The sequence below is a fragment of the Orussus abietinus genome, unplaced genomic scaffold (assembly GCF_000612105.2).
Source record: "Orussus abietinus isolate OABI.00-Male unplaced genomic scaffold, Oabi_2.0 scaffold1, whole genome shotgun sequence".
In the NCBI taxonomy this organism is placed as follows: Eukaryota; Metazoa; Arthropoda; class Insecta; order Hymenoptera; family Orussidae; genus Orussus; species Orussus abietinus.
This window is the reverse complement of record NW_019396017.1, coordinates 2,030,931-2,045,710: the sequence shown is the minus strand read 5'-3', so window position 1 is coordinate 2,045,710 and position 14,780 is coordinate 2,030,931. Positions and strand designations below refer to the sequence as shown.

The following is a 14,780-nucleotide window of genomic DNA, read 5'->3' as shown; positions in this document are numbered from 1 at the left end:
CTTGCAACAGATTTATGCGTTTCAACTGAAAGTAATAACAATTGTACTTAAACCTTTAACAGTCTTTATTTACTATCCATATTTCAGATTTTGTCTTACCACGACATACATGTTTAATTATAAATAAAAATAACAAAATAATGTGTACGGATATGATACCTTTTCTCATATATCTGACATAGTATAACAGTAAATAATCATGTTTATGTAATAAAATTTGTACGTGACACCGGTAGAATAATTCTTTGTAACATTATGGCATTTAAATTACAATGAATTAATATTTCATTCTGTATGTTAAAAAGACGAATTTATAAACGAGAACCACAATTAATATATTATAAGTCATAGTATGAAATTCTGTCATTTTATTTGCAGTGTTTCGTGAGTCTTTTGTTTAAAATCAGTTCAGAAGTTACACGTCTAATCTTTCATATATTCACGTATACCAATTCGTGTTTTTTGTATACCTTCAGTCGTTTTACGACTGTCTTACATGCAAAAAGGAAAGAGCCTGGAAAACAGGCTAAAATATGATTCAATAATTCTCTATAGAATGTTTTGCTTTATTGAACGTCTATTTCCCTATCCTCAGGTAACAAAACTTTTATTAGACTCGCGTGCAACCTAGTATACCGCCGGTAACCGTAAAAAAGTTCAGGTGAAACGATAAATCTTAGAATTTGATGGGTTTATCTTTGCATTGATCGATACAGAAGTTCGTGAAGCGTTTAAGAAATTTCGGATATTCCCGCTTATAAAGTGCACGTAACACTGATGCCGGTGCCCAGCCACCAGGGTTCACTGAAATTAATTTACCAGAAAATATTATGATTAAATTGTAATCTTAAAATAAATGCTCTGTAACAGTTATAGAAAAAATAATGCCACTGCTACGTCGCTCAAATATACGAACCTACGGAGCAGTACGTGATTTTACACGTGATGTCGCTCCTTTTAATTTCTTCACCTTCTTTGGGTGGATCAATGAACGTTTGGCAGACAAGACAGACGGTCAAGTAGACCCTCACGCATTTCCCTGTGTTCGGCTGAAACCAATAAATATTTTTTATGAGTTAAACCAGTACTACATCTATATAATCTTCAATATGGGTAATATGTTTATACAAATTCTTAAAAAAATGTATTACATTAACAAAGAAATTAATAATAATCACAATCGATAAACATTTTACTTATACTTACAGGATAATCCGGATGTTCAGTGCTGTGATTGCAAACAATCCATAGATCAAGTGCATCAGGATCTTGATCATCGGCTACTCTGCGTATATGTGACCAGAATAATGCATCCCGTTGACTTGCTGGCCAGATTCTTTTGTGGGTTTGCAGAAAGACCAATGTGTCCTTTGAAATATTCTCTACGACTGTCATATCCTCCAGAGTCGCTTCCCATTCGCTCCTGTATTCGGGACTAAAGAAAATCTTACAAACTTCATATCCGGTAACGCCTTTTACAACGTGACAAGCTTTCAACGGATCCACAACCAGCCCATCAGCCTCTTCTTCACGTCTATACATTCGCATATCACCATCCTCTGCAAACAATTGCCAGCCACCTGTTCCACCTACTCCTAATCGAGCATAATGCAACTGTTCCGTCGAAATTTTTTCTATCTATAACAGATTATTAAAATTTCATACATCAAAGTGCACTGGAAGATTATCTCTAAAAGTACAATAACACTATAACTTACAAATAATTAATTTTAAGTACTCCGAAAAAAAAAAGGAATGACATTTTCATGTTTTGATCGACAATGAAATACAATATTTACTTCAGGCCAAAGTCTGTGATTCACTGCAGGAGTAGCTGGGCTTAATGGAATTGAAACCGACTTCTGTTTTAATCGGTCTCTCAGCTGATTCTCCTCATCAATTCTATCCAACCCAGTTTCCACTGCATCGTAGAACTCTTCGTCACAAAGAGCACTATGTGGACCTTCCTAAAAATCAATTTCGTCTTTAGTACTTAATGTTCTATAGTTGACTGAATTAAACAAGTCATTGCATTGCTATCATTTCAAAGAGCAAAATCCGAATAATCAATTCTTTTGATATTATTTACGTGGTACTGTTAAATATAGTAACTCAATTATACCTGTATTTGAATTTTCATTTGGACTTTTATTGAATTTCCAATCATGTAGAGACAGGGTATTGAAACACAAAAAACAAAAGTAGGCTTAACCTATATTTGTCAAAATAATATAAAAATGAAGGATTTTTCTTCTTCTGACAAAATCGGGAAGCGTTATTTCTGCTATTATTTTTTTAGCATTTGCAGACCGAACCTGAACTTTACAAGTAGTGGACCATAAAAATAATAAATATATAAATACTGTATTATAAAATGTAATCAATACAGAAGCTTAGCAACATATAGTAATTAACAAATGAATTATAAGATATAGGTCTTCACTTTTCTATTGAATAGGGGAAATTTGGTCTCATTCCATGCCCTACGCATTGTACAAATTAATAAGCATAATGATACACCGATTACTTTAGTAAGTTTTAATTCTTAAGCTTCTAATAATGTAACAATAAATAAATATATAACTTACCTCATAATCCGGGCCACCGTGAATAAGGACTCTAGGTCTTGGAGAATCAGTTTGATGAATCGCTTGTTCTTTCAAAACTCTGTACAATTCCTGCAACTTCCGTCTTCGTTCAACTTCTTTCTCCCACCTACGACGCCATGCATCTTCTCGCTGAGACATTAATTCTAAACAATGTTGCAGTGTAGCTATAACACCTTCACTTGTAGCTTTGAAAGTAATCGCTTCACCTTTAAAATCTACAGCTTTATCCGCAGGATCAAAAGTGCTTTGAGTTTTGTGTGCTGAAACAAAACATTATTTTCAAATGTTTCGTTTCATACTACATCAACCAAATTGATATAATTTCCACATAAATAAAATTATACCAATAATTAATTAAGCTAGGAAAATGTACCTTTAACAGGCATGTTTTTAGCATTCTCTGCACAACTGTCAAAATATTTTTGTAACGTGTCAACTTGTTGCACCAAGATATCTTTAAACGTTTCTATTTCAGCCAGTTTTTCTTTCAGTCCACGAAATCCTCTTTTACTGAAACTACCAGCACTTGCAGTCGATTGTGTATTCGATACAAGAGAGATGGCACTACCATGACGTTTCAAACTATTTTCACTCCCATATCCAGATTCAGCCTACAGATAATTATAATTATTTGTCATTTATTTCTGACGATCAATGAGTTAAACAAACAATTATATCCATAAACCATTCCCAATATATTACCTTATATGACTTTAGTACATCAACCCAGCGTTGCTTATCTTCTGGATTACTTGCGCGTAAGTACCAAACTAAACAGTCGTTCACGGACACATCGAATCTACATTCATCAAATTCATGAGCCTATAAAAATATATTTAACATATACTAGACAATACGATAGGTGCAATATTTTCATCCTCTTATTACCAAAATTATAGCATCTACATTAGAATACAATAATTCAATTCCGTAAATAATTAAACCTTCGAGAATAAACAACACAAACATAAAAATGAATATTATGAAATAGTGCAAAAACCAAAACAGCCCTTAGTAAACAGCGGTTCCATATGCTGGTTAAATACCGAGTTTATGTGGCTACAAAAACATTAAAAACATAAAACCTACTTTCGCGTCAATGTCTGCATTGAACGAAACAGGATTAAAATGATTTCTATTACAATAGGTTTGCAAATCCGTAGTACAAGTTTTAAAGTATCGAGCAAACCTTGATATCCGCTTTGTAGAGACTTATGGAGCCTCGGCATCCAAATCCACTGTCTTGTTCAGATTTATAATACGACAAAGTTCCATCCTTCAAAACAATGAAGCGAGATTGCCATCCATGAATATAATTGGTCCACTTGGACAGAACTCCCTGGAGTTCCGGCACTATGACTCCATCGGATTCTTCCTCATCTACGTCGTCACCTTCGACCTCGGCCTCGGCGAGCTCGACTTCTTCGCTATAACGTCGCAGGGTGTCCGACTCCTCGGCCATTCTCGAAACCTCAATCTTGGTAATCTTTTCGACCCGACGAGCAAACTTAACTCAACATACCAATCCGCTCTTTATCCTATACCGCTTATGCACAGGAGGTCGCTACTTTACTCCTGACAGATAAATAATAACAATATAACCTCAATCCATGAGTAGGTGACGTCCAGCCGACCGTTCTGCAAACCGCGCTAAAGTGAGTCACTAATCGAATAAACTGCCCTGAGTAATTCAAGAATTGCATCAACGACGCTCCAGATCTCCCGTGAAACCACGTAAAACTTTACTAAGAATCTAGAGTTTATTTATTCCGTATTTTCAACACGAAGACATAATTCACCCGCGCAATGTATTAATGACTTGCTAAATTCGAAACAGATCTGGGGATAAAAAAAATGATCCGTACTGTATTAAAGTTTAACCAAACTTTGAGTATATAAATATGGACACGGGCGAGGTCGCTTTTATCTCGCTACCATCACGGACCGCTGTTACCTAACGGACGTACATCGAAACTGTTCCACATTTAGCATAGACGTACTCCTAATTAAAGTCAATTTACCCTGTCCGACATACCCATCGATATCGATTTCGACTTATAACTCCGATGAATATTATATATCGTTCTTGAAATTCTTGCGTAATAGTATCATTTTTGCTCAGTTTATCATTAGTAGAAGAAATATTTCACTAAATTTCACCGCTCAGCTAGATATAGAATGTGCAAAATATTCGGTTTAATTTTTTAATAAAACAATTTCCATTGTGTATCAAATAACGGCAGGAATATAATTACTTCATTTAATGTTAACAAATTAATTGTTATACAAAGTACAGGTAGAAATAAATAACATCGAAAAATTGGTAAGGATATATTTTGGAGTGTAAATTACTAGAAAAAAAATCTTATAAAGTGGTATAAGGAGTACATACAATAAATTTTCTGTTCCAGTCTACAAAATGCCTGCACCTGCATCTTTTTGTTGTTTGGCTTTCTGTACATAGAAAGTAATCTACATCGTGTGATAATAATTATATGATATAATGTAATACAGTCTATATATGAATCTCTTCCTGCATAAATTACACCTACACGTAACATACTTTGGAACTTCATCACATTAGGTATATCACTGTATCATTACTTATATGCCTAACAGCTATTTAGAATATAGATTCATCTTAAGGTATACATGTACAGAATATAGTCATTGAATTCTATATAATACTTCGGTGGATTTCTTCAAGAGTATTACATCTGTATAAAATTCAGCTTTGCTACTTGAGTATTTTGTATTTTCTAATGTTTCCGAACACTGAATCTATTCATATAAGTACTCATTTTCATCCTCAAATTCATCTACAATTTGTATTTCATATGTGTTGCACTTGTATTTAAATTGAGCATTCTTATGCTTATTTGATCATACCAAATTGATCGCCTATTCAAAACTTAATAGTATACTTTGTCGTTATAAAAAATGTTAAGCTACAAGTGTAATTTCAGTTTTAAACAATAATTAACAATTACTCACTATATTTCTGTGACATATTTACCACTAATTTATATATTGGAGTTTCTCATACTCCTAATGTTATTTATTGGAACTTTTTGTTCTTATTATGTATTCAATCATGCCCTGTGTTTCATGTAAATTATTGACTCGTATAAAATGTAGTATCGAGTTTATATCATCGAATGTAATTTTTGTGCTTATGTCCATAAGGCCTATATTCGACCTATTAGAACGATTGAAGAGCTCATTCTGTTCTCTAGTAAACAAGTTCCAAATGGGATGTGCACTTCAATTTTCAAATAGATCTTAATGACATTTGGTTACATGTCATGGCAAAGCACAGTGCTCTTATCGATATAACAAATATGTGCACAATGCACATATATCATTTTTGTGATTATTAATATATTCCAATAATGCAGGTTAGATATTTGAGTTAGTATCAAATTTAATATAACTCCTGATGGTTACATAAGGTATACCAAGTTCAAAATCGTCTCGTGGCCAGTATTTGAGAATTGGAGTCTGCTGAGGTTTCTCCTCTTTCACAGAAAAGTATGCAAACAACACAGCAGCTGTATAACTAGCGATAAAGATGAGAAGGTGCCAGAGAGCATGAAAATAAGGAAAGTTAAAATTAAGCCACATGTCACAAAACATTCGATCATTTAACCAACACATAACAGCCAAGATCCAAACAGCACCACATCGTAAACCCAGTCGATATACTCTGATTGATTTTGTCCTTTAAGAAATATTATGTACAAATTAATAACATCACACTAGTGTTTATTCATCGATGTACTTCATATGAAGAAACTACAAACACAATAATAAAGTAATATATTAAGACACTTACCTTTTCAGTTCAATGATCAAAAATCCAAACGCAGGAATGCCAAGACTCATCAATGCAAATGCATTGACTGCAGGATGAACGAGTGCTAAGCCAGTAGCAATTAATGTTGGAAAAGTAATAAACATGGAAAACAATTTCCTGTTATTCTGAAAAACTTTTGGAAAATATCTTCTTGGGAAGAACATACAGAGTCCTGCCATGTATACCCACAAAATAGCCAACTCGTCCAAAAGTTGTCCTGCAGCAAAAATGAGAATTATCTTTAATATAAAGAGGTATTTAATAGGTATAATTCATAAAACTTGAAATCCATATTGATTTTATTGATACCATGCTTTAATTGTTAAAAATCATATAATACTTTACCTATTAACGACAGAGTTGCATGAAAATAGGCACTACTTATCCCTACGATCATCAATAAGAACCAAATAACATGAATTCCAGGGTTGACAAATCTTCCATAATCTTTAAAAAGATGCATGAGAATTGGTGGAAGTAAGAGAAAGACGACATTGCTGAGCTGTATAATAAAGAAAAAAATGTTGTTGCGATTTATCTTTAAATTCTGTATGTCCATAAAAAAATAGGAAGGCCATGCGTACTCAAACGTTATTGATAACCGAATTTCTTATCCGATTTAAAATGGACTGATTAGATTGATAATACTTTAGTCAAGTGGAAGAGATCAGTGTAATACATTTATCAGTATTTTTAACCATCCACTGATTGTAAACAAATTTACATCATGATTAATCGAAATACTTAAAGCCATTTGAGAGAGTAAAAAATAATATAAATATAGATGAATAACGGTTTTCAAAGGAACGAAAACTTGTTCAGAAATTATACTCACTTTTATTCTTAAATTGTACATGAAATGTTGTGACTATATTTTACTTAAAAAATTTCTCTCAGTTTAATTCCATTTACCCAGTTTCTATAATTTAAAAGGAGTTTCTTAAATGATCTTCTCATCCTTTGTAGAGATAGGAAAAAATTTGTGACAACAAAGTATACATGAAAAAGAATTAAAAACAAGTAAATATGATGTCCCTCAAGATTAAACATTAAGTAACAAATTAAATAATTGTTTCCACAGAATGAGAAAACATTAGCATTTAAATCAGGGTTGATACATACAATCATTACGAAATACCAATGACTCTTCCGACCTCAATTCAAGTTATCTCCATGGTTTTTTCCAAACGATTGAGTAAATTATAGATTGTTGTAGCATTCTTATGATTCAGCCAAGGGCAAGAAGTTGAGATTACACAATTTTTACAAGAAGCTGGTAAGCCAAATGTTACAAAATCGGCAATGGAGAAACAATTTTAGTGCTTAGCACAAAGAATGTGCATAAAAAGACCAAGTTGAGCAATTTTCCATAATACAAAATTTACTCCATTAATAATAAATAAAACAAAGACTGCTCCAAAGGTCGTTGTTTTGGCAAAAACATTGCCTTATTTTTGGAGAATTATTCTTCCTTGCATATTCATGATCAGGTTATTTAAGTTGAGCACACTATTCCCTTTGTTCTCGAACCTTTTGTGCATGAGTCACATTCATTCCGGAAAAAAACTTTCCATTGATGACATAAACATACTAAAATGTCAAGAAAGAAAGAACCCCTGCCAAGTGATAGCTAATCGTACACACCGTGTTGGTAAATTCTGCAATGCTGGGAGAAATATTATAATTTCCTTCGCACCAATCGACTGGTGAACTTCCTGGTTCAAATGGTTTCCACATGTTCAAGCGTTCGTCCGTGATTTGGTTTGACGTCGGAGCGAAAAGAATTTCCACTTTCACTTTCTACATATTATACGCTATTACAATTGCAACAGCCAAGACGTGTGACAACGCACGCAATTCAGGGGCGAAGAGAGTAAAGGAATGCCAGTCCGTATTTACAGCCACTCGTAATCGAATCAGTCTTCCACACTTCACTGGAATTGAACCTTTGTTTTGATTCTAAGCATGACAGCTTGGAGCAGAGAGAAGATGAGAGTAGCCAGGCCCCCTACTTCATAACTATTGCGCAGTGCTGCCCTCGCGGTAGCTGAGGCAACGAAAGACGCGATATATCGGTAAACGTAGAGTCCAGTCTATAGTGGGATTCTGTATACATGGAAAGAGCAATGCTTGATTTTCGAAAATATTAAGGCGAACAGACCTTAGCCGGCAGTACCCGATAGGAATATCTAAGGGAGCCAAGACCTCGAAGTTTTGAGCCGAGATGTCAAATTCAGCTTTATGACTAATAATTTTTATATAAATATACTAGCTACATCTTCTACTTTCTGCGTAAGTAGCTTTTTCCGATATACTAGTTATTGTACGAACTTGATCTTATGTTCTACATTATCGAATATTATTAAAGAGTAATCTTTAAGCAGTTGTCACTTTGAGGTTAGGATAACAGTTCACAAAGATTTAATTTCTGCAATTATATTTTATTAAAATTGTGTTTCATTGAATAGAATGTATTCTGTTTTAAATCTGTTCTCTTGATTGTTATTTTTATAGGATGGTAGAGGACAAATTTAAGATTGGCAGTCGTGTGGAATGTGACGGTTATCGAGGGACATTAAAATATGTTGGACCGGTTGGTAATACAAAAGGCCAATGGTTTGGTATTGATTGGGATGATGTGACCCGTGGAAAACACAATGGTACATATGAAAATGTAGAATATTTTAAGGCAAGGTGAGTTTTCTTTGATCAGTTTTGTAGTTAGCTTCAAGTAACCTTGCGGTGTGTGAAAAGTTCATTCCTTTAAAGGCACCCTACATCAGGCTCCTTTGTAAGACCTGGTAAAGTGAGGTTTGGAGTAACGTGTCCTGAAGCAATTAAATTGCGATATGGCTTAATAGATGACGAACTTGTAGGCATCGATAAGGATAATTTAGACTGTTTACAAAAGGAGATTAATGCTCCTTTCTTAGAAATGGTCGGGTTTGCTAAAGTCAACAAGAAGCAAAGTAGATTCGACCAATTAAAGATAGTCTGGTTACGTGAACAAGCACTAAGTGATGCTGGAGAGCCAGGAGAATTACAGGAATTGTGTCCTAATATAGAAGAAATTGATCTGTCTAGAAATTTAATAAGTTCCTGGCAAGTTGTGGCTGACATATGTTGTCAACTTCACAGATTAACTCAACTAGATGTCAGGTAAACTAAAGTCGGCATGCTTTGTAATTACATTTAAATCTAATTTAATAGACTATTTTATATTAATTTTATCATTGATGCAGTGAAAATCAATTACCCATTGAAGAAAATATGGAAACATTAAAGGAGGCCTTCTCGAGAGTGAAAAGCTTAACTATGGCTAGAATGAATTATACTTGGTCTGACATACAGCATTGTATAGTCATGTTTCCTTGTATTAAACAACTCTCTGTATCATTCAACATTGTTCAGTATTTAGAGACACCAGAGGAACATTCTAATATGTCCACATTAGCCGAGCTCACGTTGGAAGGGAATCTTCTTTCTAATTGGGATGAGATTTTAAAATTAGGTCACCTTCCAAGGTAAATATCACGCATGAATGAAAATAAAGTCTGACATTTACATAGCATATAAATTTACAGCTTGGAATACCTGAACTTAAATTCAAACAAAATAAACAAGATCCATTTTCCGACTAATAATCCAACGGAAAAGACTAATCTATTTCCAGCATTAAAGCAACTTCATATATCGGGTAACAATATATCTGAGGTGATATATACGTTCCATTTTGTAGTTTTTAATACTGCGTAGCTTATAATATCTTACAGTGAGAATTCTTATTCACAGTGGCAATCAATTAGTGAGTTAGAAAAGTTGGTGAGTCTTAAAGACCTGAAATTTAGGGAAAATCCTATTTTAAAAAATGAAAGTATAGAAACAGGACGGCAAATAATAATAGCTAAAATATCAAATCTGAAATCACTCAATGGCACAGAAGTTAGTTGCGAAGAAAGGAGAGGTGCAGAATATGATTATTTAAAATTATTTGGTCCACAATGGATACAGTGTGAAAGTAATCCTGAAGCAAGACAAGAATTTATAAAAAATCATCCTCGATATCCAGCACTAGTCGAAAGTAGGTTCACATATTGACACTTAGAAGTTACATATGTACTACGTTTGTTCCTATATTTTCATGTCACAGAATACGGATCTCCTGATATCCCGGTAATTAAAACTAATTCAGGATTGGTGTCAAACGTAATATTTGTTGAGTTTGTATGCCCGGATGACCCAACGCAATCTAAGGGTATAAAAAGGAAACTCCTCAAAGATATGGAACTACAAAAAGTTTGTGGTCTTGTACAACGCCTTTTTAAAACAGGCGGTAAAATACCGATTTTAACTTTTGTGCAACGCAATGTAAGTGCAAACTCTGATTAGATAAATGAACAAACATTTTATCTTGTATCCTCATATAGCTACTTCAAAACATCGGTAATAACGTGAGGTTTATTTTCAGCTCTCACCGAGTGAAATACCTCTGGATAAGCCACTGCAAAAATTAAGTTATTACTCATTACAAGATGGTGACCAAATCATGGTGCGGTGGTGATAACTAAATATAATTTATAGAGATAAATGTATTTTCTACACTGTTGAAACTTCGTTCTCGTACTTTGTTATTAAACTTTTTTAATTGCACACTAGCTTTTTCTGAATTCTATTGCAGATAAACCAACTAATATATATGAGATAATAAAGTGGATTTGTGAGATGCAGATTCTTCAATGAATATCAGAACATTTACATAAAAAATTTATTAATATTAGTATACACTTTATGAAAATAGACACAGGTGTATATTTTGAGGCATATGGTTTCGCTAACTTTGATTTCATGCATCTTAGTTTTGTTGAGCATCTCGTTCTATTTTACCCGCTTCTTCTTTTTCCAGCTGTTCTCTCGTTAATAATGACAGTCCTAGTTGATTTTCACGCGTAAAAGGCTGTGCCATTTGACGTAACCATCTTTTACTTATCTGCAAGAATATTAAAAATCGTGTTAATGTATTTGTAGATTAACTGCTTTATTTTATTCAGATTCATTACCTGCACTGCTTCTTCGGTCGATAAATTGCATAAATTGTCAGACAAATGTTCTTGAATCCATTTTGGTAACTTACTTCGTTTGTCAGACCTTGAGAACCTCTGTAATAAAATATGAATTAAAATTAAAATTTTAGCATTTGACTGCTTTAACATTATGATAGAATTATAAGTAAAACTATATTAAATACTGTTTATACAATACCTTGTCCGCAAAAACCATGATACCGTAATCAGTTTTACCCCTGATAGCCCTACCTACACATTGTGCGGCATGTCTCATTGCATCAAATGTCAAAAAATCATTTTCTCTTATCTGTAAAAAGATATCGATATAAAAATATTTTATTTACAGAGCAATTTCCAAAGATCTACATAACCTTTTACGTACTTGAAATTGATCTCGCAAATATTCCAATCTTGCCTTTAAGATGCGAGACTGAGTGTATACGTAAGGTATTCCAAACATAAGAACTGCTCTTCCTAAATGATGATCGAAATCAACACCTTCGGAAACTTTTCCTCTTGCGACTGACAGGAGAACAGCGCCTCTTCCATTTTCACAAGCTTTGATATAATTGATTAATGCTAAACTGGTTTCTGCAGAATCTTGCGTTTCAATAAATAATAACTTATGTCTTTGCAGTTGATCGACCACTCCTTGATCATACCTGAAATTATTGAATAATTTGGATTTATACGATTACAAATTAAAACTTTGAATTGTAAATGACATCAATACATACCAAGCAGCAACAACGGATTCCATGTATAAATATGATGTAAAAAAGCAGACCATACCATCGGGTACAATGGCAGCGAATTCGACTAAAAGTTGACCGTAATTTCTAATGACAGCTACATCTTCTCTTGTTTCGTACTTTGATGAGATAGCCACCTGATCATTTCCTTTAGCAACAATCTATAAATTGGAATATTCATTACAAAAGCTTGTTAATAATAAAATATTTTTAAGTATATGACTAACCATTGGAAGTAGACAAGGCCTTGCTAATGTCATGGTGAAAGAGGACATAATAACTGGATGGAAATCTAATATTTTTGGATACATATCTAATGGTGACAGAGTTCCTGACGTTATGATCACCGATTGAAATCTGTCAAAAATGGGCTTCATAGCTATCGAGCAATCCAAACAACTAAAGTGTAACACAGGATTCAGAACAGTTGGCGTTTTATCGTCAAATGGCTCAACAATTATCGTAAATCCTTTGGTATAAGTGGAAACTAAGGTAGCAAGGTGAGTGATAAGTATTAAGGGAGAAAAATCTGTTAAGTCTGTAATTTCCATGGTACGTAAAAGCGATGCTAATCTTTCGGCACAGAAACGCAAAGGTTTCCGTTCAATACAAACTTTTGCTTGAACGTCACGCAAAAATGCTGCAGGAGACTCTTGTATGACATGTTGGACACGCAAACGCGTTTTCAAGTATTCTACAAATCGTTTCAAGAAACCGACAAAATGTTCTGCATTTCTAATATTTCCAGGAACTACCTCTGCAAAATAAGTATATTACCTTTTAATAATATGCATGCCATAACAGTAATAATGTATCGCCCTTACAAAATCTAATTACCCTCAAGAACTTCATCAGGTAATATAGGATTGGATAAAATCACATCCGTTTCTCTTGCAACTTGGGCATCTCTGAGTCCTTCGACTAATCTATTATATTCTTCTTTCAGTTTATTTACATCATCATCTCTCATTCTGCAAATATCATTTAATGCAAAACGAGTTGATTAATAATTAAGGTTAATTTTAGAATAAATCGCTTACTCTGCTACTGTCTTCTCAAGAAGCTGTATGTTTGCACAGCTCTTCTCCATAGTTCTCCTATTTATTTTTACACTCATTGAATCGATACAAACATTATCTGAAAAAAAAGTCTTTCATATAGTATGAAATGTATATTTTACAAATGCAAAACGGTATAAGTTGAAAATCAAAATGTATACCAATGTTATGGGCTTCGTCAAAAATAACAACTGAGCTTTTACTTAGTTCTTTTGACACGGTATCAGCAATTTTTGGATCGAGTAAATAGTGGTAACTGTAGACTACAATCTGTGCATGAAGAATCTGTAAAATCAAGCAATGACATTTGTAATCATATTAAAGCAAGTTTTTCGAATGAAGAGAAATTACTCACTGTAAACCTAGCTAAGAAGTATGGACACCAATTTCGGTCTTTTCCATATTCTTTTATGTCATCAATGGAGTATATCCCAGGGGGCATCATTTGCTCACGCCCTTCCATATCGAAGCCTTCGTAAAAATTACATATTGGTGTACTTTCATCATAATTATGTCTATCGCGAACGTAGGATGCTGTTAATGAATGGCAACGACCATCGACTATTTTGCCATCCCTTTCTCTGCTAACCTATAAATATTTTAAGTGTATAATATCTTAAATATTTTATTTACATGCTTCTCATTTGACCCGCATAGTGATATCTTACCTCTGGATGAATACACATATTTTTCCGAGAACTCAGTACTAATCCAACCATCTTCAATGGGCTTTCCGTTTCTTTTTCATAATAATCCATAAGTTTCTTTAACTCCTCGATAACCTTCTCGATTTCTGGCACCGTGCGTGAACAATAAATTAATTTAGTTATCTGCAATGGGTACTCCAACATATATGCAACGATTAACGATAACAGAGTAATCGTTTTTCCAGTACCCGATGGCATCTCCAAAAGACAATGGCCCTAAAAAATTCAAAATTTAACAAAGATGTAAACATTATTGCGATTGTACTAAAAAAAAAAAGAAAGAATACTTTTGCATCCAGGCCTCGCTTGAGCTCCAACATGTATGCATATTGTTCTGGATAAATGTAATCATACGGAAAATACACAATCAATCCTTCCACGCTAATCCTGAAAAGAAAACAATGCACTTTACAATAAATTCTGCATAACTAAACGAGTAAAGTACGATTCAATAGACGTAATATAATTAAATCTATAACTTATAATTTACTTCATTGCAATTACGCATCGTCCATCAGGACAACTATTATATTAATATTATTTTTCTACGTTTCCGACGTTCAAACAGAACCGGCAGGCATGAATTGTTTGACTATAAAGTCACGGACTGCTTGCCATCCATGTTTTACTTCGTAGAAATCACGACGCAGCACAAACACACTTTCCAGAAAGTGTATCCATCATGCATTGCAAGTCTCACTCAGTGCGTCAGTGTCACATAGAACGCGGTGCGTC

General features: G+C 33.8%; 4 protein-coding genes across 10 annotated transcripts; 1 reads left to right on the top strand and 3 right to left on the bottom strand.

Annotated features, from left to right (window-relative positions):
- Nucleotides 1-47: 47 nt before the first annotated feature.
- LOC105698136 (collagen type IV alpha-3-binding protein) lies at nt 48-4,454 on the bottom strand. Its single transcript, XM_012422125.2, has 8 exons — nt 3,799-4,454; nt 3,312-3,431; nt 2,983-3,220; nt 2,589-2,869; nt 1,800-1,967; nt 1,207-1,638; nt 917-1,049; nt 48-804 (listed from the first exon to the last, which is right to left on the bottom strand). Exons 1-8 carry the CDS (start codon nt 4,069-4,071, stop codon nt 677-679), a joined length of 1,773 nt encoding a protein of 590 aa, XP_012277548.1. The 5' UTR covers nt 4,072-4,454; the 3' UTR covers nt 48-676.
- Nucleotides 4,455-4,926: 472 nt separating this feature from the next.
- LOC105698133 (alkaline ceramidase) lies at nt 4,927-8,208 on the bottom strand. 4 transcript variants are annotated; one of them, XM_012422119.1, is made up of 5 exons: nt 8,110-8,208; nt 7,301-7,384; nt 6,811-6,967; nt 6,445-6,682; nt 4,927-6,330 (listed from the first exon to the last, which is right to left on the bottom strand). In XM_012422119.1, exons 2-5 carry the CDS (start codon nt 7,319-7,321, stop codon nt 6,009-6,011), a joined length of 738 nt encoding a protein of 245 aa, XP_012277542.1. In that variant the 5' UTR covers nt 7,322-7,384; nt 8,110-8,208; the 3' UTR covers nt 4,927-6,008. The 4 variants fall into 4 exon arrangements, with proteins under 4 accessions (XP_012277542.1, XP_012277544.1, XP_012277541.1 ...); XM_012422121.2 differs by lacking the exon at nt 8,110-8,208 and adding an exon at nt 7,588-8,074; XM_012422118.2 differs by lacking the exon at nt 7,301-7,384 and having other exon boundaries at nt 8,110-8,202.
- Nucleotides 8,209-8,562: 354 nt separating this feature from the next.
- Nucleotides 8,563-11,955, top strand: LOC105698132 (tubulin-specific chaperone E). Of its 3 annotated transcripts, none has more exons than XM_012422115.2 (9): nt 8,563-8,757; nt 8,980-9,159; nt 9,235-9,624; nt 9,708-9,989; nt 10,050-10,179; nt 10,258-10,546; nt 10,616-10,833; nt 10,934-11,014; nt 11,875-11,955. In XM_012422115.2, exons 2-9 carry the CDS (start codon nt 8,981-8,983, stop codon nt 11,896-11,898), a joined length of 1,593 nt encoding a protein of 530 aa, XP_012277538.1. In that variant the 5' UTR covers nt 8,563-8,757; nt 8,980; the 3' UTR covers nt 11,899-11,955. The 3 variants fall into 3 exon arrangements, with proteins under 3 accessions (XP_012277538.1, XP_012277540.1, XP_012277539.1); XM_012422116.1 differs by lacking the exon at nt 8,563-8,757 and adding an exon at nt 8,786-8,862; XM_012422117.2 differs by lacking the exon at nt 11,875-11,955 and having other exon boundaries at nt 8,564-8,757; nt 10,934-11,192.
- On the bottom strand, nt 11,290-14,702 carry LOC105698131 (TFIIH basal transcription factor complex helicase XPD subunit). Of its 2 annotated transcripts, none has more exons than XM_012422112.2 (13): nt 14,536-14,702; nt 14,333-14,432; nt 14,007-14,261; nt 13,694-13,927; nt 13,500-13,623; nt 13,321-13,417; nt 13,118-13,251; nt 12,508-13,037; nt 12,266-12,441; nt 11,911-12,190; nt 11,725-11,835; nt 11,523-11,621; nt 11,290-11,452 (listed from the first exon to the last, which is right to left on the bottom strand). In XM_012422112.2, the coding sequence occupies exons 1-13, from the start codon at nt 14,538-14,540 to the stop codon at nt 11,318-11,320; spliced, it is 2,280 nt and encodes a 759-aa protein (XP_012277535.1). In that variant the 5' UTR covers nt 14,541-14,702; the 3' UTR covers nt 11,290-11,317. The 2 variants fall into 2 exon arrangements, with proteins under 2 accessions (XP_012277535.1, XP_012277537.1); XM_012422114.2 differs by having other exon boundaries at nt 12,895-13,037.
- Between the last annotated feature and the right edge of the window lie 78 nt (nt 14,703-14,780).

What these genes read in the sequence shown, in the direction of transcription:
- LOC105698136 (XM_012422125.2), bottom strand. Translation starts at nt 4,071, where the DNA reads ATGGCCGAGGAGTCGGACACCCTGCGACGTTATAGCGAAGAAGTCGAG. An exon ending in ATCACAGACTTTGGCCTGAA is followed by an intron (nt 1,639 to 1,799) that starts GTAAATATTGTA and finishes AATCTGTTATAG; the next exon opens with ATAGAAAAAATTTCGACGGA. An exon ending in AATCACGTACTGCTCCGTAG is followed by an intron (nt 805 to 916) that starts GTTCGTATATTT and finishes AATTAATTTCAG; the next exon opens with TGAACCCTGGTGGCTGGGCA.
- LOC105698131 (XM_012422112.2), bottom strand. An exon ending in GAATCCGTTGTTGCTGCTTG is followed by an intron (nt 12,191 to 12,265) that starts GTATGTATTGAT and finishes CAATAATTTCAG; the next exon opens with GTATGATCAAGGAGTGGTCG. An exon ending in ATTTGCGAGATCAATTTCAA is followed by an intron (nt 11,836 to 11,910) that starts GTACGTAAAAGG and finishes ATCTTTTTACAG; the next exon opens with ATAAGAGAAAATGATTTTTT.
- LOC105698133 (XM_012422118.2), bottom strand. Translation starts at nt 8,202, where the DNA reads ATGTGGAAACCATTTGAACCAGGAAGTTCACCAGTCGATTGGTGCGAA. An exon ending in TGCAACTCTGTCGTTAATAG is followed by an intron (nt 6,683 to 6,810) that starts GTAAAGTATTAT and finishes TTTTTGCTGCAG; the next exon opens with GACAACTTTTGGACGAGTTG. An exon ending in TTGATCATTGAACTGAAAAG is followed by an intron (nt 6,331 to 6,444) that starts GTAAGTGTCTTA and finishes TATTTCTTAAAG; the next exon opens with GACAAAATCAATCAGAGTAT.
- LOC105698132 (XM_012422115.2), top strand. Translation starts at nt 8,981, where the DNA reads ATGGTAGAGGACAAATTTAAGATTGGCAGTCGTGTGGAATGTGACGGT. An exon ending in GTAGAATATTTTAAGGCAAG is followed by an intron (nt 9,160 to 9,234) that starts GTGAGTTTTCTT and finishes ATTCCTTTAAAG; the next exon opens with GCACCCTACATCAGGCTCCT. An exon ending in CGGGTAACAATATATCTGAG is followed by an intron (nt 10,180 to 10,257) that starts GTGATATATACG and finishes TCTTATTCACAG; the next exon opens with TGGCAATCAATTAGTGAGTT.